Source organism: Homalodisca vitripennis, chromosome 4 (assembly GCF_021130785.1).
Source record: "Homalodisca vitripennis isolate AUS2020 chromosome 4, UT_GWSS_2.1, whole genome shotgun sequence".
Taxonomy (NCBI): domain Eukaryota; kingdom Metazoa; phylum Arthropoda; class Insecta; order Hemiptera; family Cicadellidae; genus Homalodisca; species Homalodisca vitripennis.
In genome coordinates this window covers 174,287,497-174,307,497 of record NC_060210.1, presented here as the reverse complement: position 1 = coordinate 174,307,497, position 20,001 = coordinate 174,287,497, and the positions used below count along the sequence as shown (strand labels likewise).

The following is a 20,001-nucleotide window of genomic DNA, read 5'->3' as shown; positions in this document are numbered from 1 at the left end:
TACCAGTTAAGTTAATTGCAAAATTTAATAATATTATGTATAGTACTACAAGAATATGATATAATACTACTATAGTAGTATATATAGTGTAGTAGTATTATACACTAGTTATACTATATAATACTCTATATAGACCATATATGGTTCTAAATAATACAAATTTATTAAAATTAAAATAAATTTAAAAACATGTAAAAATGTTGGTAAAATCAACGTAATAAGAAGTAAAGAAAGTCATTTTTAATATAAAAAAATTAACGTTATTCAAAGGTGATACCACACAGTCAATATGTGTACGTAGTACTTATTATACATAGGTACTAACTGTACTTTTTGGAAAGGATAAAATAATAACAGAAGTTTGCTATCATTATGACTAGAAACATCATTTCGAGAATTGTTACCTGGTGTCATCTTCAAATGCCAAATCCTAAAATGAATGCAAAAAATTAAGCACTCTAAACATATGACAATGCACACAAAGTCTAAATTGACATCAGAAAAGTTGTACTACTATAGTAGTATAGTATAGTATATAGTTGTATACTATTTTTCAGTGATTCATGTTTGCTGTTCTAACTTGGAGATGGATGTTAGGTATATGTTATGATTTAACAAGCATTATATTTTTTATGTCATGCAGTGTACAGATTAACTCAAGGAAAGTAAATAAACCAATACTTTAAATTAATTACATATTTATTATTAAGATTTGTACAATCAAACTTATATAATTAATACAAAATACCAAACTTAGTCATAGCTTATAAACACCTCAGAAAACAAATATAGCAGTATATGCAAAAAGAGCGAAGAAAAATGCAACTCTGTCACAAAACACAGCTAACTTGGCCCACAACAGGTTGGCTACACTGTCACACTCAGGCTCCATTGACAAGCTGTTTTCTACACCTCTCTCTCTCATCTGATTGTACTCTGGCTCTCTCTGTCAATATCAATATCAATATCAAATAGTGTCAGGCAGATACCTGTACTATAATAACATGGCTGGAGTCAGAACTAACAGCCATACTTAACCTTTATGGTAATTTACGAAAGTGGCAGTCACATATCAAGTGATGTATGTTTTTCTTGAAATCAGTAGAGAAATGTTTCCTAAGAAAGAAATTATTCGTCAGCCGTGTTAGTTTTAGTTGAAGTCAAAATCAAGTATCGAAACGGTTTAAAATGTAAAAAAATAAATCTTTTCAGATCACAATCTTTTTAGCTTGGCACATTTAAAAACAACACAAAATAAATGTTATATAAACTGACTAGTTGACTGAAAGTGGTGCTTTAACTAATATTTATGTGTGGGACCATTGGTTTTTAATGTGTAAAGCTAAAACAATATACGTCAAAAACTTATCTATATATATAAAAATGAATGTTTGTGTGTTTGTCCTTTATAGACTCAGAAACTATTTGACCGATCATTATGAAAATTTGTATGTATATGTATTTTTCCACGTAGAAGGTTTATATGCTATGCCCATTGATGTAACTCACCACCAGGAGGCGCTGCAAAATATATAAGTTATCAAAGTGCCTGCAAATTGTAAACTACAATTACGAGATAGTTGTGTTTAATAATCACACACTATGTGAAGGTGCTAAGTTTCTATGGATATTTGTCTTTCAAATGAATTTCTGTTTGGCCTTATAGCTTGAATGTTAGACCACTTTATTATTAAGTACATGTACGTGTACAATGGCTATAAACATACACTTTTGGCAGATTTTCTTGATAGTGTCAACAAGGTAAATTCTACATCGGCGTTGACAATATAATTCACTTGAACCAGAAGTGCTCATACACGAGCAAAGCTTACAAAAAGCGTGCGAAGCGGCGGGGAACAGCTAGTTGTTTGATATTTTTAACTCTTTACATACCCTCCCATTTCAAAATCCACCAAAACTAATATATCTGACGATCATTTCCTTTCTTTAGAGAAACTTTTCTATCAATTTCAAGAATAATCAGGATGTGCCTTTATACAATGCAAATTGTCTGTCCTAATATAAATATAATATATTAATACTATACACCATATTCAGTACTCAATCACAAATCAAAACAAGTCAACAAAATAAAGTCAATATTCATAATTAGAATTGTATCAAAAGTGAAAGACAGTACTATATTATATACTCGTACTACGAGTATAACGTATTAAGTGTCAATTTGGTAAAAAAGGCATTATTGGTTGGAGTATGAAAAATGTTTCCTTTTCATAGGTATATTTAAAAAATAAATTATACACACCCATGCAAAGAAACTCAAAAAACAAAATATTATTAGCATTATGTTTATTGCATTTTTGAATCATTATAATGTAATTTTTTATTTATAAAAATATTTATTAGTTATGATCATATTACAAGAAAGCAATTCCTATTTCCGTCTATCATATTTCTAGCCAAGAAGACTTTTAAGATAATTCTTTCATAATCATTACTGTGATTGCAATAATAAATTATTCTATGTACTTACTAGTTTTGGTTTTGGTAAGCAGAAGACTGAACCAATGAAAGGAGAAGAGATTGCGTCACAGAGAAACCGAGGAGGAGGTCGGACATGACAAGTGTTGGTGAGGTTGGTAACAATTACAGTGACTGTGGTAGCACATGTGACAACTGCTAGCACTAAACTGTACACTCTAACTGTAAAGAAATGTGATAAATTAAATTTTGCTAAACGTTTAATTTACTATAAATTACTGGTTGTTATATGAACAAAAACAATGCTACCAGAAAATTCAAACATCTTTGCAATTTGAAGTAAACACAATTTTTAATCATAACAAATATTGGTTCTGGATCTGTATTAATGAATCAAGTTATAAATATTACGTTTAGCTATGTTTTGATCCAATCAATGGTTGCAGTAAGTAAAAAAAAGTTTGAGAGAATGTGAATAATTGTATAATTTAATGTAACTAGCAATTTAATAGTATATTTAATGTACATACAATAACATAAACTTGTATATACATTCTATGAACATATTGGATATTAATAGAATGAAGAAGATATTAAAAGTGAAAGCAATATAATTACCTCAATCAAATTTGCACTTCAGTATTTATTCATACTAGTGTCCACAGGGTGTGTTTCATAAAATTGAATGTTTACTGTTTAAGGACCTTTTGCTCTAAAAGTTCAAGAGCTATTCAATGGCTTAAATACACAATATGAGGTTAAATTAAATTCTTATTGTTTCAGGAATAATTATTTCATGATCAAAAAAACATTTACTTGTTCAAAACATGTCTATGAAATGGTCACACCAGTAATGTTTTAGAACTAATTGTTCTTAATAGGAACTAAAAGGTTTATTTGATAAGTAAGAATCAAATCTCTGTAGCTAATTGAATGTCTTGTGAACATCGGATACATCTGCTCACTGACTTCTAGTATACCATATTTATTAAATGACGCCTTTTGTACAAATCTAGTATTATTACAAATGTTTGAAACACTTGATGGGACCCTCTGAATTCTACTAAATTTAGTTTTTTAAGGAAGTTTCATCATTGCAAATTTATTACATTGTATAAAGTGAAGTATGCAATAAATGAGTAGTAGTTAAATGCCGAAGTGGGTAGGAGTTTTCAAAATTTAAATGGAAAAATGTCTATGATGAAATATAATGAAGCTCTCGGAACTGATCTCAGATGATTTAGTCAATTCTTGTTTACTAAGAGATTTGTAAAGGCCGGCAAGTCACACGTTAATTTCAATGTAGGAATTAGAGAATTTGAGTAGAATAATTTTGTACAAAGATGACTTTGAAAATTTGAAATTTCACAAATCATTGATCTTAGTTCCCAGACTGCTTACTAATAAACACCAAATCAAAATAAAGGATTTATGTTTTTAAGTTTCCAGATCGATATCATGAAGAAATTTTATCAACTGTTGGAGAATATCATCACCAGTTAAGAGTCAAGATCAAGTAGACAACCTCAATACGTAAGGTCACAACAACTGTAACAAATCTGATTTTGGATATAAGTTGAGTTTTATTAGTCAAATTCATGCAGCAAGAGGCAACAATAAATGCAGCTGCTTACCACATCTTCCATCGCTAAATTGCATTTTGCAATATAGAATATAGCTGACCTTCTGATGTCTTGAGTTTTATAGGTGCATAACAATTCTATACTCCATTCTGTCATTCAAATCAGATTTCTGATCAGATCTTTTGGATGGGAATAGACTGACCAAAGAAAAGAAGGTGAAAAAGTAGTTGGAGTCTGATTATCCTAACAGACCTTTACAACTTCAACAAACAAAAGCTTGCAGAAATGTATCACTAATACTTAAATAAAATAACAACTATATATATATATACAACTGTAAGAAATTGTAATTACTCCAGTGAATGAAGTGTTAAAAAAAATTCTTTGATAGTTTATTTTTATAAAAATACCTGACGTTAATATCCAAATAACCTATTATTTTCACTGTCGATATAAATATTAAACTTATGAGTGCAAAGGAAATATATAATCTGAAATTCTAATTAGACTTAGTAAAATATATTCAGATATGAAAACAAAGAAAAACAGCAAGCATAAGACAAAAGACGCAGTTTGGTATGTTTTGTATATATTTTAAATAACCAAAACAAATACACAGCATATAAAACCATAAAAAAATGCTAAACATGGAAAATCTTTGACACACAGCACCAGCCTGTAGTACTGAAAATTGTCAGATGAATTATTTAATTTATTTCAACCACTCGGGCCTAGAACACAATTAGATATCGCAATTACATGATAGTATTAAAATAAATTCTTAAATTGAATTCAAAATCATTGGTATGTAATATTGATTTTTTGGTCACCTAATTAATATACAATTATTGTATACCAACTATAGATTGTGTATACCACCACATTCATTTATGGCTGAGAAAACTGTTATATTGTCACATTTAGTTCTACATGTATGAAATATTTTCACTCTAAAACCAAAAGACAACTTTAATAATCCTTGTTCCCAGTCCATCCTTCAAATGTCTAGCGTTTGACTTTCCAAGAGGTTTGCATCCACCAGTAGTTATGGTTTTAGTCCCATAACTGATTTTCAAAATAATACAATGGAAGTGAGTTTTTTTCTGAATGTGATTATATTTTTCTAGTAAGACAACAGCCAAGTACGGGAATTTAATCAAAGATGAAACAAAATAGCCACATTATGAAAACTACTTACAGCAAAAAGAAATAATAAAACAGACAGTATAATTTACCAAACATTACTAAGTTAAAAACTGTTATTGTTTATTGCTATTTTAGTTAGTATACTAAATAGCAAATAGTGGTATAAAGGTTTCAAAGATGACCATGAAGAAACTGAAGGTGACAAATGCTCCGGACGCTCCAGCATATCAACTGATGAAATCATGAAAATAGTGAAAGAACTGGTTATGAATTACGGTTATGGTTGAATTGTTGAATTTTGAACAAAAACTGTGGTGAATGATAGTTGCTCACAAGTCACTAAATGCCGTTAATGACAATACATACAATGTTATAACATGTGACAAAGCATGGGTTTACAGATATGACATCGAAACTAAGGCTCAATTATCACAGTGGAGGCATTTTGGATCACCAAGACCAATAAATGCTCAACAAGTGCAGTCAAACATGAAGGTTGTGTTAACTAAGTTACTTGATTTTAATGGCATAGTGTATCATGAATAATTCTTGCCGCAAGGTCAAACTGTCAATAAGGAGTATTACCTGCAAGTTCAACACCGTTTGTGGCAAAACAATTTCATGGCTTTTGCATCATGACAATGCCCTGCTCAAACTTCATTGTCTTTTCATGAATTTTTGGCCAAAAACAGTATTTTAATGATGCCCCAGCCTCCATACTCTCCATGCATGGTTCCATGTGACTTCTTTTGTTTCCAAAAATAAAGAGAACCTTAAAGGGCCATCAATTTATGCTTGTAAATGTAATAAATGTCATGTAATAAATGACATTAAAAGTGTATCGAAGAAAGAGCTAAAGACTATCCCAAAGATGTTGAGTGTGTGAGTGTGTTTCAAGGATTGGAAGAAGCGCTGGCATAAGTGCGTAATATGTAATGGAAACTATTTTGAAGGTGACAACATTAATGTAGACAAATAAATAAATATTGTTTTAAAAGAATTCAAATTTACATTTTTTTTTGAACAGACATCATATAAGTTAGTATATTTGTTAATATTAGTAGGAATAATTGATTAAATTATTTGATCAACAACTACTATTGATATTAATATGTCAGATTGCATGTGGAACAAGCATTAGAAAGAATTACTTCGTAACTGAATGGGAAAAACCACCTGTCTTTCTTGATCTGACCTGCGAAAATGTTTTTTTCTAATATTTTCAACTGCCAATAAAAATTTTCTTTGCGTACAGTGTGAATAAAAAAATAATGAATTAAATTGAAAATTACAGCACAAAAATATATATTTTTTTAATCAGTGCTCTATATGTCACAAATTACCTGTGCTAATTTTAATAAGATACATTTATTTTAACTATAAACTCACAAGTTGAATCATCCATTAGTAAGTAATGAGTGATGTTAAAAATATAAAATTGTTTTTTTCTTATGGCAATAGATTAGTATACATACAAATATATAAACAATCTAAAATATTTTGTTGTTTATCCCTTTTTCTTTCCAGATCTATAAATAAGAAACACTATCACCATATTAGCCTAATATCTGCTGAGCTAGACTGTTAGTATCTAGAACATAGTAATATAATTCTGAATTATACACAACACAAGATTTTACTGCTTGGTAATGACAAACTGTTGATGGTGCCTTACAAAGGAATGGAGCATGGTCGGCAGGTGCAGGCAGATTGGACTCTAGACTCAACAAGAAACCAGAGAGCAGCAGCAGCAACAGGCAGTTAGTAGCCAACTTCTCCTTGCCCAGAACATCCATCCAGAAACAGGCCAGAGACATCACGATCATCACTAAAACAAGCACAACCCAGATATGACACACACAGACAAACATATAGACTGAACAAATAAATTAAAGGGATTATATGAGATAAAAACTGTAAATATTAACCAATCAGAAATATGTGTTAGTACTACTGAGTATGTTTGCCTATTATGCTTTAAATAATGATTAAAATTATATTTTTCCTAATTTATTTTTAATACTATTGTTGCACCTCAACATTCACATTGGCTCTTCCCACCATAGCTATGTTATGTGTAGAAAACTCTATTGCTCTTGAGTTCGTGTCTATAACATCGTAGTGCACTCAATTGTGCACCTGATGAGACATTGAGAACACCTCTTCATCTGTATTATATTGGATGGCTGCTGAGAACCAGACAGATCTCTTTTGTAGTCTAGGTGTCTTTGATGTCGAAATAATGTTCACTTTTGAGAATTCATCACCGACTATTTTGTATCTCTTTAGACGTAGACTTCATAATCCAGGAGTTAAGTCTATGACAGACAATGCACTAAGTGGAAGGTGAAATGGAGCTAAAATCAACATTCACACTAAATCAACCCTTCCCACCATAGCTATGTTATGATCCTAGATGTTAAACAAAAATGCATAGATGGATTTCTATTCATTATTTAGTATTTAGTAGTTATTTTATGAATAAAACTCACTCAGGTCAAGGAACTCTAGTGCCAGGAAAAGTGGAATCAAATTTTAACAGTACATAATTTTCTAAATACATTCTTAATATAGAAGTATTGTATGAAGTTTTCATCCATTTCTAATGCAGTTAACTGAGAGGGCAGCCATGGAGTATAATATTGAGTGTGACTATAGTTTATGACTTGTAAGCTGTGATAATGCACATGTTACACCTGTAATGTACTTAATCACTGTTATATGTATGTTTTTATTTATTTTTAATCATTGGTAAATGACAAAACTGTCAAAAGCTCTATAAATTCAAATATTCTGTTCTAGAATATTGATTACACAACTTGTTTATATCAATAGAATATGATACTACTGTTATCATAAATATGATGTGATTAGATGATTATCAAAGCTTTTACCACTGAACAGTAAAGTTATGAGTTAGTATTGGGAGAGTGCTAATACTTCGATGCTGAAAGCTGTAGTAGTGAAACATGTGTATTGTAAAGTTCAGAGATACAAGATATCACAGACAACAGCTGATATCAAAGAAGACAGTTGAACTAAGTATTATGAAGTATCCTACTAAAAGAATAATATTGTGTTCAAATCTCTGGTAAGAATGTAGTGTCTGAAACCTTCACTAGATGGATCTCATTACTTCATTTATTTACATACATAGGATAAATCTTATGTTCTATTTGTATTAGTTAGTAAACTGTCTGACCCAGAATGGGAATAATCAGGACGTAGATGTATCCAAAGCTTGCTCGCTTGAGGACAAATGTGAAGGTGAGCGAAGTGGGGGTTATATCGTCAGTCCCATCATCTGAGCTGAGATCAGGCAGCCATGGTCTTCTAACAGCAATAGTCTCAGCGTCCAGCCTCTGCACCTCCCACTCGGAGCTCGTCTTCTGCAGTTCCAACTGCCACAATTAATTAAATACAACATTACATGTCTCTAACATCATTACTATGGTATGGCTATAGCTCAGTGTATATATATATATATATATATATATATATATATATATATATATGGTAGCACATTCACCCGGCAAGTGAGAGATCCGGGTTCGACTCCCGGCGGAGCAAGTACTTTTTGTGATTCAATGTTTATTGAAATTAAATAAGGCTATTGCCATTTATACAGTTTAATGTAAATAAAAAGTCGTTTGACAGGTATTTGGTCTTCCGATCATATGTTAGTTTGCTTATTTAAACACATATGTGACAGATACGGCCAAATACAAAATAATTGAATCGGAAAAAGTGAGCGCTCTGTGGTGTAATGGTAGCACATTCACCCGGCAAGTGAGAGATCCGGGTTCGACTCCCGGCGGAGCAAGTACTTTTTGTGATTCAATGTTTATTGAAATTAAATAAGGCTATTGCCATTTATACAGTTTAATGTAAATAAAAAGTCGTTTGACAGGTATTTGGTCTTCCGATCATATGTTAGTTTGCTTATTTAAACACATATGTGACAGATACGGCCAAACACAAAATAATTGAATCGGAAAAAGTGAGCGCTCTATATATATATATATATATATATATTTGTTGCTGGTCCTTAAATCAAAACAACTGTAAATTACAATGACCGACATTGAGATGTAGTGGTGAAGTACATAATCAATGTAGGCAATGTTTATGTCATAGAATATCTAACAACTCTCCATGTCTTCCTGTTCAATAGGAAATCTCCATTAATAAAATAAGAAGTTTTTAAAACTTCTGAAATATCTGACATTGTCAGCAAAAATGCATGGTAGGCCTACAATATAGGATGAAAATTGAACAGGAAAATCACAAAATCAAGCTTGTAAAAATATTTAAAGCTTTTTCAGACATTTCTAAATTTAAAAAAATTTCCTATCTCATTGATGGAGGCTTCCTATTGAACTGGAAGACGTGGAGAGATGTTAGATATTCATGTCATAAACTATGACATAAGCATTGCCTACATTGATTATGTATTTCACCACTATATCTCACTATTATATTTTATGAACAACATAGCAATCGTGTTAGGAAGGGATATCCCTCTTATATTTACACATGGTCCTCGACTCAAAGATAAGGTTATCACAGTAGTTATATTGTGCCATGATTTAAAACTTCAGGATTAAGGATATGTATAAAATCAAAGGTTGTGAAAGAACTGGAATTAAGATACATGATGTAAACTACAACTCTCTTCAAAGACACATTAAGCTAAGTGATGTGACAAAGCAGTTGTAGCTTTATGGTAGTATTTAAAGCTATTCACTGAGATATGGAGGTAAATGAAAAGTAACCTAATAAATGAAGAGCCTAGGTTGCATTCTAATATGAGGGCTGTTCAAAGAAGAATGATCATATTTTTTTATAACATACCTTTATTCATCCTCATAATTTTGATGGTCCTTATCAAAATAGACACCCTTGAATGGGCGTTTCTGCCAGTCTTCAAATACGTACATACTATAAACCATTTTTTAAGAGGTTCTCAAAGTCACCTCTGCAGCCTTCACCACTGCTTCTGACGGTGGATAATGCCTCCCACAAAGACTTCTTCAAGTTAGAGTTTCACATAGGGCTAAATTTGGGCTATACAAAGGGTGAGGGATGCACTCCAAGTTGATTTTTGCCAGATATTCAGCAATAAAATTGGAAATATGCAGCCGCAAATTATTATGGTACAGCATCCAGCCTGCTTCACGGAAATGTGGTCTTTTGCACTTGATATGGACTTGCAACATCTTCAGGACATCCCTACAGTATTGTTTAGTTACTGATGTGTGTGCAGGTATGACATGCTGTTAAACCATTCCATGAATATCAAAGATTGAGATGACTATAATTTGCCCATCAGAAGCAACATCTTTGGCTTTTTGGAGGGTTAGCGATGAAGGAGATTTCCACCACTGAGCTTAGCTGTTTGCTCTTAGGATAAAAATGTAGCCAGGTTTCATCAGCAGTGATAACATTTGAAAGAAACTCCAGACCTTCCTCTAACATCAACTTTAACTTCATGCAGACCTGACTGCGAATGTCCTTTTGTTCGAGCATCAACAGTCTTGGAACCCATCATGCACAAACACGTCTCATGTGTAATTTATATCATAAACGTGTAGGTGGCAACACAATGAATGTTTAATATTTCAGAAAGTGATCTTAGGGTAATTCGTTGATCCCCTCTCACAATGACAGCAATTTGTTGATGTTTTCCATAAGAACAGTAACTGGAGCATTGGGTCTACCTTCCTTTGAAATTGATTATCTCCTCTCTAAATATTTTAAACCACCTTCGAGCTGTGCTGTAGGGAAGAACAGACTCTCCATATGCCTCCAGTAACATTGTCTAGGCCTCAACCAGAAAGTTCCTTAAACAAAAACAGAATTCCAAAGCTGTGCATTGTTCTTTACGTGATATCTCCATTGCAGCAGTAGGCAATACTGCACATGTCTGAACTTGCCTACCTCTCGCAGGTGGGAAGCGGAAACCCCAGCAGTAAAACTGCTATTGCGTGATTGTTTCACATTAAACTAATGTAATATCAAAAGATTAAATTTTAGCAAGCAAAATTATGACCATAAGTAATGATTTTTTATTAGCAACCCTTTTAAAATTAGTGTTAAGGATCCTCCACTCACAAGTCCCACTTTGCCCACTATACAGTTCAACACTTTCACTGCGAGACCGGTCGTGTACCGATTTTAGGACAGCGGGAACAGTAATCGTGACTGTCCACTATGCTCAGTGTGTTAATCTATGATACATTTCTAGCCACAGAATTTGTTGTTACCACTTTCACTGCGAAACTGGTCATGTACCAATGCATTCAGTCACCAGTCGTCCAGTCGTCGGTAGTGACCGACTTTAGAACAGTGGGAATATTAGTAGTGACTGTCCACCACACTCAGTGTGTTAAAGGAATTTAATATATGCATGAAATACTCTGCTTGTATACAAACAAATAAAATATGAATGATAAGTACAAACCTTGGTGCCATTCTCAAACAAAATAAGTTGCAGTGTATCAGTTTGGGTCCAAAAGCCCAGTTGAATGCTGCATGTCTGAGTGTCCCAGGGCCACTGCCTCAGGTCCAGCTGACATCTAGTTTGGAGATGACTGCGGGTACTCCACCTCACCTTACCATTAGATGTAACCCTTACGGCAGCTGGTCCCAGTGGAGATACTCCCTTCCCTACAGCACTGCACATATACAAGTCGGATGGTATGAGTATTTTTCAAAACTTGTTTTTACTTATATACAGAGCAATTTTTGGAATTACCACCTCATTTCTCTAGAGTGTTAAAACAATTGAATTAAAATATCAAATATACAGGTAACAATAACAAATACTTAAAACTTGCTTTTACCTATTACAGAGCTTTTTTTAATATCTGCCTTATTTCTTCAGTACACACACACACACACACACACACACACATACACACACACACACACACACACACACACACACACACACACACACACACACACACACACGCACACACACACACACACACACACACACACACACACACACACACACACACACACACACACACACACACACACACACACACACACACACACACACACACACACACACACACACACACACATATATTTTTTATAATTCTACTGTAAATGATTTAAAAGCACCTTGACATTTGTTTATAGATGTTGTATAAATTACCATTATCCGATCATTGTTTTCCAATAACAAAAGTAACCGCTTTATGTTATTGGAGTCTACCATCCTCCTAGGCCCCTGCTTGATCATGTATTACCTATTATCTGACTGTCTTGATAATATTACCCTGAAGTATAGTGGTATTTGTATTGTAAGTGATTTCAATGTTGATATACTAGACAAGAGAAAAAAAGGAAAGACATTTGTTGGATGATATGCTCACTTCTTTTTACATAACTAGAATGGACCTCCCTCCAACTAGAATCACCAACACATCAATATCATCTATTGACATTGTCAAAAGAAACCTTAACCATAAATCCATAGCCGTGAAGATAATCCACACAGGGCTCTCTGACCACACAGGCCAAGTTACACAGCTAGACATTCCTTCAAAACCTGTAGTTGCTTCATCAACAAGGAGACACTTCAATTCTCAAAACATGACATGCTTCAAGGATATTCTTGCTCTTCAGAGCTGGAATGGAGTGTACCAGTCAGCTTATGCCGAAACAGCATATTCAAATTTTATAAAAACATTGACAACTGCCTGGAAATTGCCTGCCCTAAGACCTCGTATAGAGACAACTCTTACAAACGTAAGAAGCATGAACTGCTACATCCTGATGCTAATTTTTTGAGGAAGCAATATCTTGAAGCTCAAGACAGATTTGTTTCAACTAAGTGTAACAAGGACAGAGAAGAAGCTTAAAGATTACTGAGGTTAGCCTGGCAGGATATTGCAATTACACTATCACTGTTCGTTTTTACGCATGAATATTTTCCCACAAGTACTTGTAGTTGCTCCTTCTTTCGGCATCCCGTGCCTGGTCAAACAGTCTCCTCCTTGAAAGGTTTAGACCTGATTGAGTAATACCATGTTGTCCATTGAAAGGTCAATACGTCATGTTTCTTCCCTTCCCTTTTCTGAAGAAGTTTATCCTCGCCAATAAGCCTGACAAACTTGACAACCATGTCGACTGAACGGATTGCATTGGTGAGATTTTTGTGCGGTGGTGGAATTTTTCACCAGTTTGATAACTTATTCCTGTCTCAACTCTCATCTCAGACAAACCATGTATTTCTCTTGCATTCCATAGCGACTACTGTTCAGTATCTTCAAGCTTAGCCTTCATTGCAATTTTCTTTTCTTTTTTTTTAGACCTAAATTTTCACTCACCAATTTATAAAATCTTTCCAAATGACTCTCGAACACTGTTATTTGTTCCAACAGTGCTTGAATGTTTTTAGATAACTCTGTGCATGCTAAACTTCATTAGACGCAGAAAGATTTGCCTCTAACTTAGACTGTTCTTCACGAATTTCTGCCAATACTCTCATGACATCTTCTTTTGTAAGTACCTTGAGTCGCCTGTGTTTCCAGATGCATACTGTTCCTCGGAGCAAACATTTTCATCAGCTAGAGTTTCAATGTCAGCGTTTACTGATTTTCATACAACTGCCATTAAAATTCACCTTATGGTCTTCATACCTAAATTTAATAATATCCTTTATATCAATAGATTTTAGAAAAACACCACAAGATGCCATATTTAAAAATAAAGTTAATAATAAGCAATAATAATAATAATAGTAATAAGTTTTTTAAACTCACAACAAGAAATATAGATGCAAACAATAAACACCATGAAAAGCACTGCTCCATGATAAGACTCTGATTAGCAGAACACCTACACTCGCAAAAATAAAACTCTGTTGCTACTACCTGATGAGGACCGCCCTGATGCATACTGCTCGGATTCTGACTCATTTGTAATATGTGTTGTTTTTTTTTTATTAAAAACAAATTTTTATTTTGTCTCGGGTTCTGTTTTGGACACGAGATTTTTTAAATTCTGGTCAATGCCATTAGCCAGTAGGAATATCAGTCAGATGTAAGAGTGAGTGCTTTGGAACCACATTATAAAATAACTATAATAAATAAAATTATGGTCGAGTATATTCCTACCATTTTATATGATGCATGAAGTGTAATGCTGTAGAAGGAATAAAGATATTTTCATTTCATTTCATTTAAATAAGCACTTCTCAGTATGTGGTTTAAGCTTTAAGTTAAAAAAAGTATTCAGCTTGAAAATCTATATAATTAAGACTCATAATTCTGGTTGTATGATTATGATTTCATATTAATTATCTTTATGATAGAACATCAGAAACATTTGTTGAACCCAGGAGGGAATCAATTGTTCTCAATTTTATCTTAACATAATTATTTAACACATATACTTTCTTATATGTAAAATACTCACTTGAAATTGACTAATTCTGGTATCCAAATTTCATGGTGAACCAAATTTAAAATATTCAAACCATCAAAGTTGTCTGGACTCCAGACCATCTTCTCATCATACCACTCCTATAAAACAGTAGTATTATGTTGTGAATGTTTTTCTTGGCTACAATTGTTACTTGACATTTAGTCTTGTTAATTTCTGGGTTTTGCTCCTTTTTAGAATTATATATTACTCTCTATTTGTTTAATATCACAAACACTCTTGTGCTGTGGATAATTCAATTCTGTTCTGATAAGACGTCAAAACAATGTTAGTATAAATAATTTTTCACAAAATAACTTTATACAGAATTTTACTATTAAATATTTCCTGTAAAAATCATTGCTTGAACAAAGTGAATTCTATAAAAATCAGTTTACTCACCAAAGTAAACATACATCCCACAGTCATCACAGATTGTTTTGCATCCTAAAAAGAGAACATATAATTAGAATTATATGTAACTTATTTCTTATGTATAAAAATTATGCTGTACCTATAACAGCCTGATTTTTGTAGCTAAAGCTTTTACAGTACTGAAAACATTAACAAGTACAAAAATAGTAGATATTACGAATCCGTGTAAAACAGGCAACTAATTTGTAAATAACAATTAATTTATCATATCAGTTTAATAATTTTACAATAACATTTTTAACATCTCTAACAATAATTGTTGCAGTACTTATTTTTGGTAAAGCACTATGAAAATTTGTTTCGAACCCTGAATTTCAAACACAAACAATACCCGCCTTTGATTTACTCAACAAATCGTGTATGATTTCAGTGCTCTTGGCATATAAAAGATTCTATAAACTAACTATTTAAAAAATTAAATTTATTTTCAGTATTTGCAACATAAAGAAATATTTTTTTTTAGCCATTACATGTTTTATGAGTTTTCTTTTATATGAAAATATATATTATAAAACTAGTTAATACATAACTAAATATCTTTATGTAAAATCCACTTATTCTACTTACAAGTTGTACATGATTAGCTTGTATTTGTATGTAAATTTGAATTTGCTGTGAAGCATTAGAAACAGGTCTGGAATAAACATCATAGTTTGTCAACAATGCTTGTCTTAACTTGTCCACAGCAGTGAGAACGGGTTGTACTTCGATAGCACCTTAAACATGACATAGGTTCACTGATCATCAAAATTTAAAATTTCCATTATTAGCATGAATACTTGGACACTAATAATAATATAAATTTAAAAGCACCTTTGTTTGTTTGTTTGTTTTTTTTTTTTTTTTGCTTACACACGTAAATTATTCAACCGATTGTAATGAAATTTTTCATGGCCATTCTTAGGGTCCCTGGTATGAATATAGGCCTATTATTATTTCGAAAATCCATCCGTGCTATCCTCCACTGGTTTCTAAAGTAGGAAAATGTTCCAGCTTGGTCTAAAAAGTTATGGAATATTAATTGAAAGAGCCTGGTAATTGTAATAAACTGTTCTGTGTAAACATTGCTTTATGACAGCACAACCAAAACAAAACCACCTCACCTCAGCACCTCTTTTTTATGAGGTTTAATTAATTTAATCTATATTAAAATTATTAACATTTATATTGTGAAATAATAGAGTAAGCTTGATAGTAACAACAATTCTTATTTCAACCTTTTCTGCAACCAATGTTGAGCACAGAGTAAGAAAATATCCAAATAAGAAAATTAAAAGTTTTGGGAAAAAATATTTTTAAATGTACGTTTCAGCAAATATTAAGTACGTAGTGCTTGAACAGTGCTATAATGCAGATATAAAAGACATAGTTACTATCTAACTTTTACTAAAAATTTAACTTTTACTATAAAGTTATAAAACCCAACTTAGTTGTCTTTTGATAAATGTTGGCTTCTCATACCTGTGTATGTATACATATTCTTGATTCACAAATATCACATACTCTTCAAGAATGAAAACAAAATCTACTATGGAACAACATGTAAATATAATAAGACCAGAGTAAATTACTATGGTTATAAATGTACATTTTTTTACAAATTTTCTTGATTGTGGCAACAAGGCAACCTCAACATTGGCGTCGGAAACATAGTTCACTCAAACAAGTAGTGCTCATATATGTGCAAGAACTACGAAATTGTGTATGAAGCCAAGGGTAGCTGCTAGTATAGCCTATATCGTAACCTGAGTCATTGTCTGAAGAGCAGTCATAAATCCACTTGCCAGCCACACCACTCCACGTACAGAAGCTGAAGTACAATATAAGTAGAGGGTCAGGATCTTGCCACTCCATGAATGGCAAGTCCTCGCCCTCATGACCGACTGAGATCATGCCTTGGTGGTTCATCCTCACCTAGACAAGCAATAGAGAGTTACAGAAGTAAATAGTGATATAAACTGTGGTATTGTATGAAAGGGAATCATGCAAGTAAATTATTGTTTTACATAAGTTGTAAAGTGCGTTATACATTGAAGAAAATATGAGTATATCATGTTTCAATCAAATTGGAAATATAAATTTAAAATGGACAAGTTTGATATTCCTCTAGGAATATAAAAGAGGCCTAGAGGAGTATGTTTGTCAGATTTTATGGAGACAGCATAGTAAAGTGGTATATAAATTACACTAGGAAAAGATTACAATCATGTTTTTCTCTAGAATGGAAAGAGCATAATTTTTATAAGATCAAATTGAGGAACATTTCAGTACAATTCGTTAAAGATTGTAGGTTCTCTCATCAAAAGATACTGGTTGTGACTTTTATTGTATTTAAATCAGTATCGGTGCTTAGGTTCTCAAATAACAGAGTACATTATGGTTTGTTGTAGAATCTAAGCCTGTATAATCTAAAGATGTAGCCAAAGCTGGCACTAGTTATTTTACTGCCTCATACAAAGTAAATTTTTGTTACCAATTCAACCTTTTGTATAGTATGAAGTTAAATGACTATAGACTTTAACTACATACTTTGTGATTCAAAGTATAACAAGCGAGTGAGAAAAGTGTAATGAAACTGCAAACACAGGCTTGAACTGACATTCTGTAACTTATGGACTGATATATTCCTTCAGTTTTTATGAATAAATTGTCTCTGGTTAAAGTGTATTATGGAGGATTAATTAATGATGGAGGATTTTTAAGGATAAAAGAATAGGAAAGAAATGTATCATCATTGTATGTTATAGAGAAAGGTCACTTCAAAATCTGACATCTTCATGGTGTGAATAAGTATAAATATGTTCTTAATTAATGATGATGAGATATTTTATGATTAAGAAGAAACTTTTACATGGTTAGCTTATGGAGAACCATTTCTATGATTTGAGTGATTTTTAGTTAATACAATATAATATTTTAGACTTTGTTTTAGTTGGACAATACTGTTTATTACTTGATATGTAAGGTTTTACTTTAGTAAATATATAATAACACACCCTGTTTCTAGATAACACGTTCAATCACTGTGGTGTCATGCACATATCACACTATTATTAGTGATGGTGTCGAGCACAGGGGTATTATTTACTATTTAATATCTCGAGTTATGTCTACGACTTGGTACTCAGCTGTAATTAATATATTGTTAATGATTTGTACAAATCCATACAATAAAGTAGAGTTTTATCATTATTATTATTATACAACCATTTCAAACAAAACTTGTTTCAACAATGTCTATACTATGTCATTTTTTAAATATATATCTTTTAAACTGTGTTTTATACTTCATTAATTTTATTTTTAAGCTATTTATTTTTTTAATGTAAAAATAAATAAAGGTAATCATTTTTATCTCCTTATTAATTGAAAATTTTTTTACATTAAAAACTATGTTTTAAGTATGAAATAACGCGTTTCAATGGCATTAAATTAAATATAATATTATTTTTACAGTTAGATACTTAACGTTTTTTATTAAATATTACAAACAAAATCTACAAATTACATACCCAAAATTCTCTTTGCTCAGTGCCAGACAAGATATCTTTGGTATATGCTGAAGTCTTTGTAGCAGCTCTCCGTCTCCTCCTAATGTCGGAGAACGTGTTTTTTCCAGCACCAAGGACGATCTCATACACAGGTTCCAAATCCTCAGGTGAGGGGCTTGGGGAGAGCAGGATGTGTGCATCACTTCTCGCCTTCACTGAGAACTTCATGAATAACAGGTCTCCACTTGCAGGATGCAAGCTGCTTTGTGACATATGGAAAAACTGACGATACCCATACCCAAAAGTAAATATTGTCTTACATTTTGGCCCTTCATTTTCTGAAACAATCATAGTAAACATAAAAAAATCTAAGAAATTCAAGGGTTTTGTATATTCATTATTACTCAAAAAGGTAACAAATTGATTTTAGATAGTCAGTAACATAAACTTTCACAAATTGAGAAAATTATGCAAATAGGGGAGAAAGGATTGATACAATGACATGCATAATATGTATTGATTAATACCCAACATTAATTCACCCAACTCTAACATACAGATGAATGGACATATTTAACTGACAATGTGCAACTTATGTAGCTATGTTGCTTATGTTATTTAAAATCAACTTTATATTATGTTATGAATGTATTTGGCACAGTAGAGTACAAATTTTAAATTCTCATGGTTTGGAACCAAGAGTGAGATACTGAGATATAATAATTATTGTATTTCAAATATGTGGATAGTTTCTTATGTTTGTGATTGCAAAAAATATGTAAATGAAGAAGATTTATTTGCCATTTAGTATACATTGTATTTAAAGAGGTGTATTATTAATGACAGTAATGGAACAAACTTATGAAACACTATGATTGGTGGGTGGCGGGGAGGGGGGAGCCTCTACTCAGTCACCTGCTTGTAAACTACCTGAACTGGAGTTATCAGCCGAGAGGACACATATCCACAGGGAGAAGGCAGTTGCGAGCCAGAGATACCTGAATACCACTAACATCTCACAGCTAGTCTACTAGTCTACCACAACAGTGCTGCCTATTGTATCTCTACTGCAGGAAGTGTTATCAGTTATCTCTTGTATCCCGGCTTCAGCTTGCTTACTGAATCAAAGTGCAGTTTGATATATTAATTTGTATTTACATGTTAAACCATTATTCACAGTTTATGATAAAATTTATAGTAAAAATTTCAAAATGAATTGCTTAAGTAGCATAACTTTTGTATTTGTATTATATATATATATATATATATATTATATGTTTCTATACGACGACCCGTGAGAACGGAAACGTCTGACGATGATGATGATGATGATATGTTTCTATATTATGAGGACATTTCTTTCTTTATGTAAGCTAATACCTGGTATAAAAATTCCCTTATTACTGATCAGTTTATAAAAATTTTTATGTATTTGGTCACTATACCTGTATAGGTTATATTAT

At 32.2% G+C, this 20,001-nt stretch overlaps 1 protein-coding gene across 5 annotated transcripts in view; it reads right to left on the bottom strand.

Annotated features, from left to right (window-relative positions):
• Window positions 1-681: 681 nt before the first annotated feature.
• LOC124360681 (neuronal acetylcholine receptor subunit beta-3-like) overlaps window positions 682-20,001 on the bottom strand; it is a 30,950-nt gene continuing 11,630 nt past the window's right edge. For 3 of the 5 annotated variants that reach the window (XM_046814505.1, XM_046814504.1, XM_046814503.1), the window contains exons 3-12: window positions 18,560-18,876; window positions 16,793-16,961; window positions 15,615-15,763; window positions 15,015-15,059; window positions 14,607-14,713; window positions 11,635-11,848; window positions 8,374-8,572; window positions 6,847-6,999; window positions 2,495-2,664; window positions 682-946 (exon numbers count right to left, since the gene is read on the bottom strand). In XM_046814505.1, coding sequence (XP_046670461.1) covers window positions 776-946; window positions 2,495-2,664; window positions 6,847-6,999; window positions 8,374-8,572; window positions 11,635-11,848; window positions 14,607-14,713; window positions 15,015-15,059; window positions 15,615-15,763; window positions 16,793-16,961; window positions 18,560-18,876 — 1,694 coding nt within the window. In that variant the 3' untranslated portion in view covers window positions 682-775. Of the gene's footprint in view, window positions 947-2,494; window positions 2,665-6,846; window positions 7,000-8,373; window positions 8,573-11,634; window positions 11,849-14,606; window positions 14,714-15,014; window positions 15,060-15,614; window positions 15,764-16,792; window positions 16,962-18,559; window positions 18,877-19,453; window positions 19,717-20,001 lie in introns of those variants that run through there. The other 2 variants (XM_046814506.1, XM_046814507.1) reach the window with 2 other exon arrangements.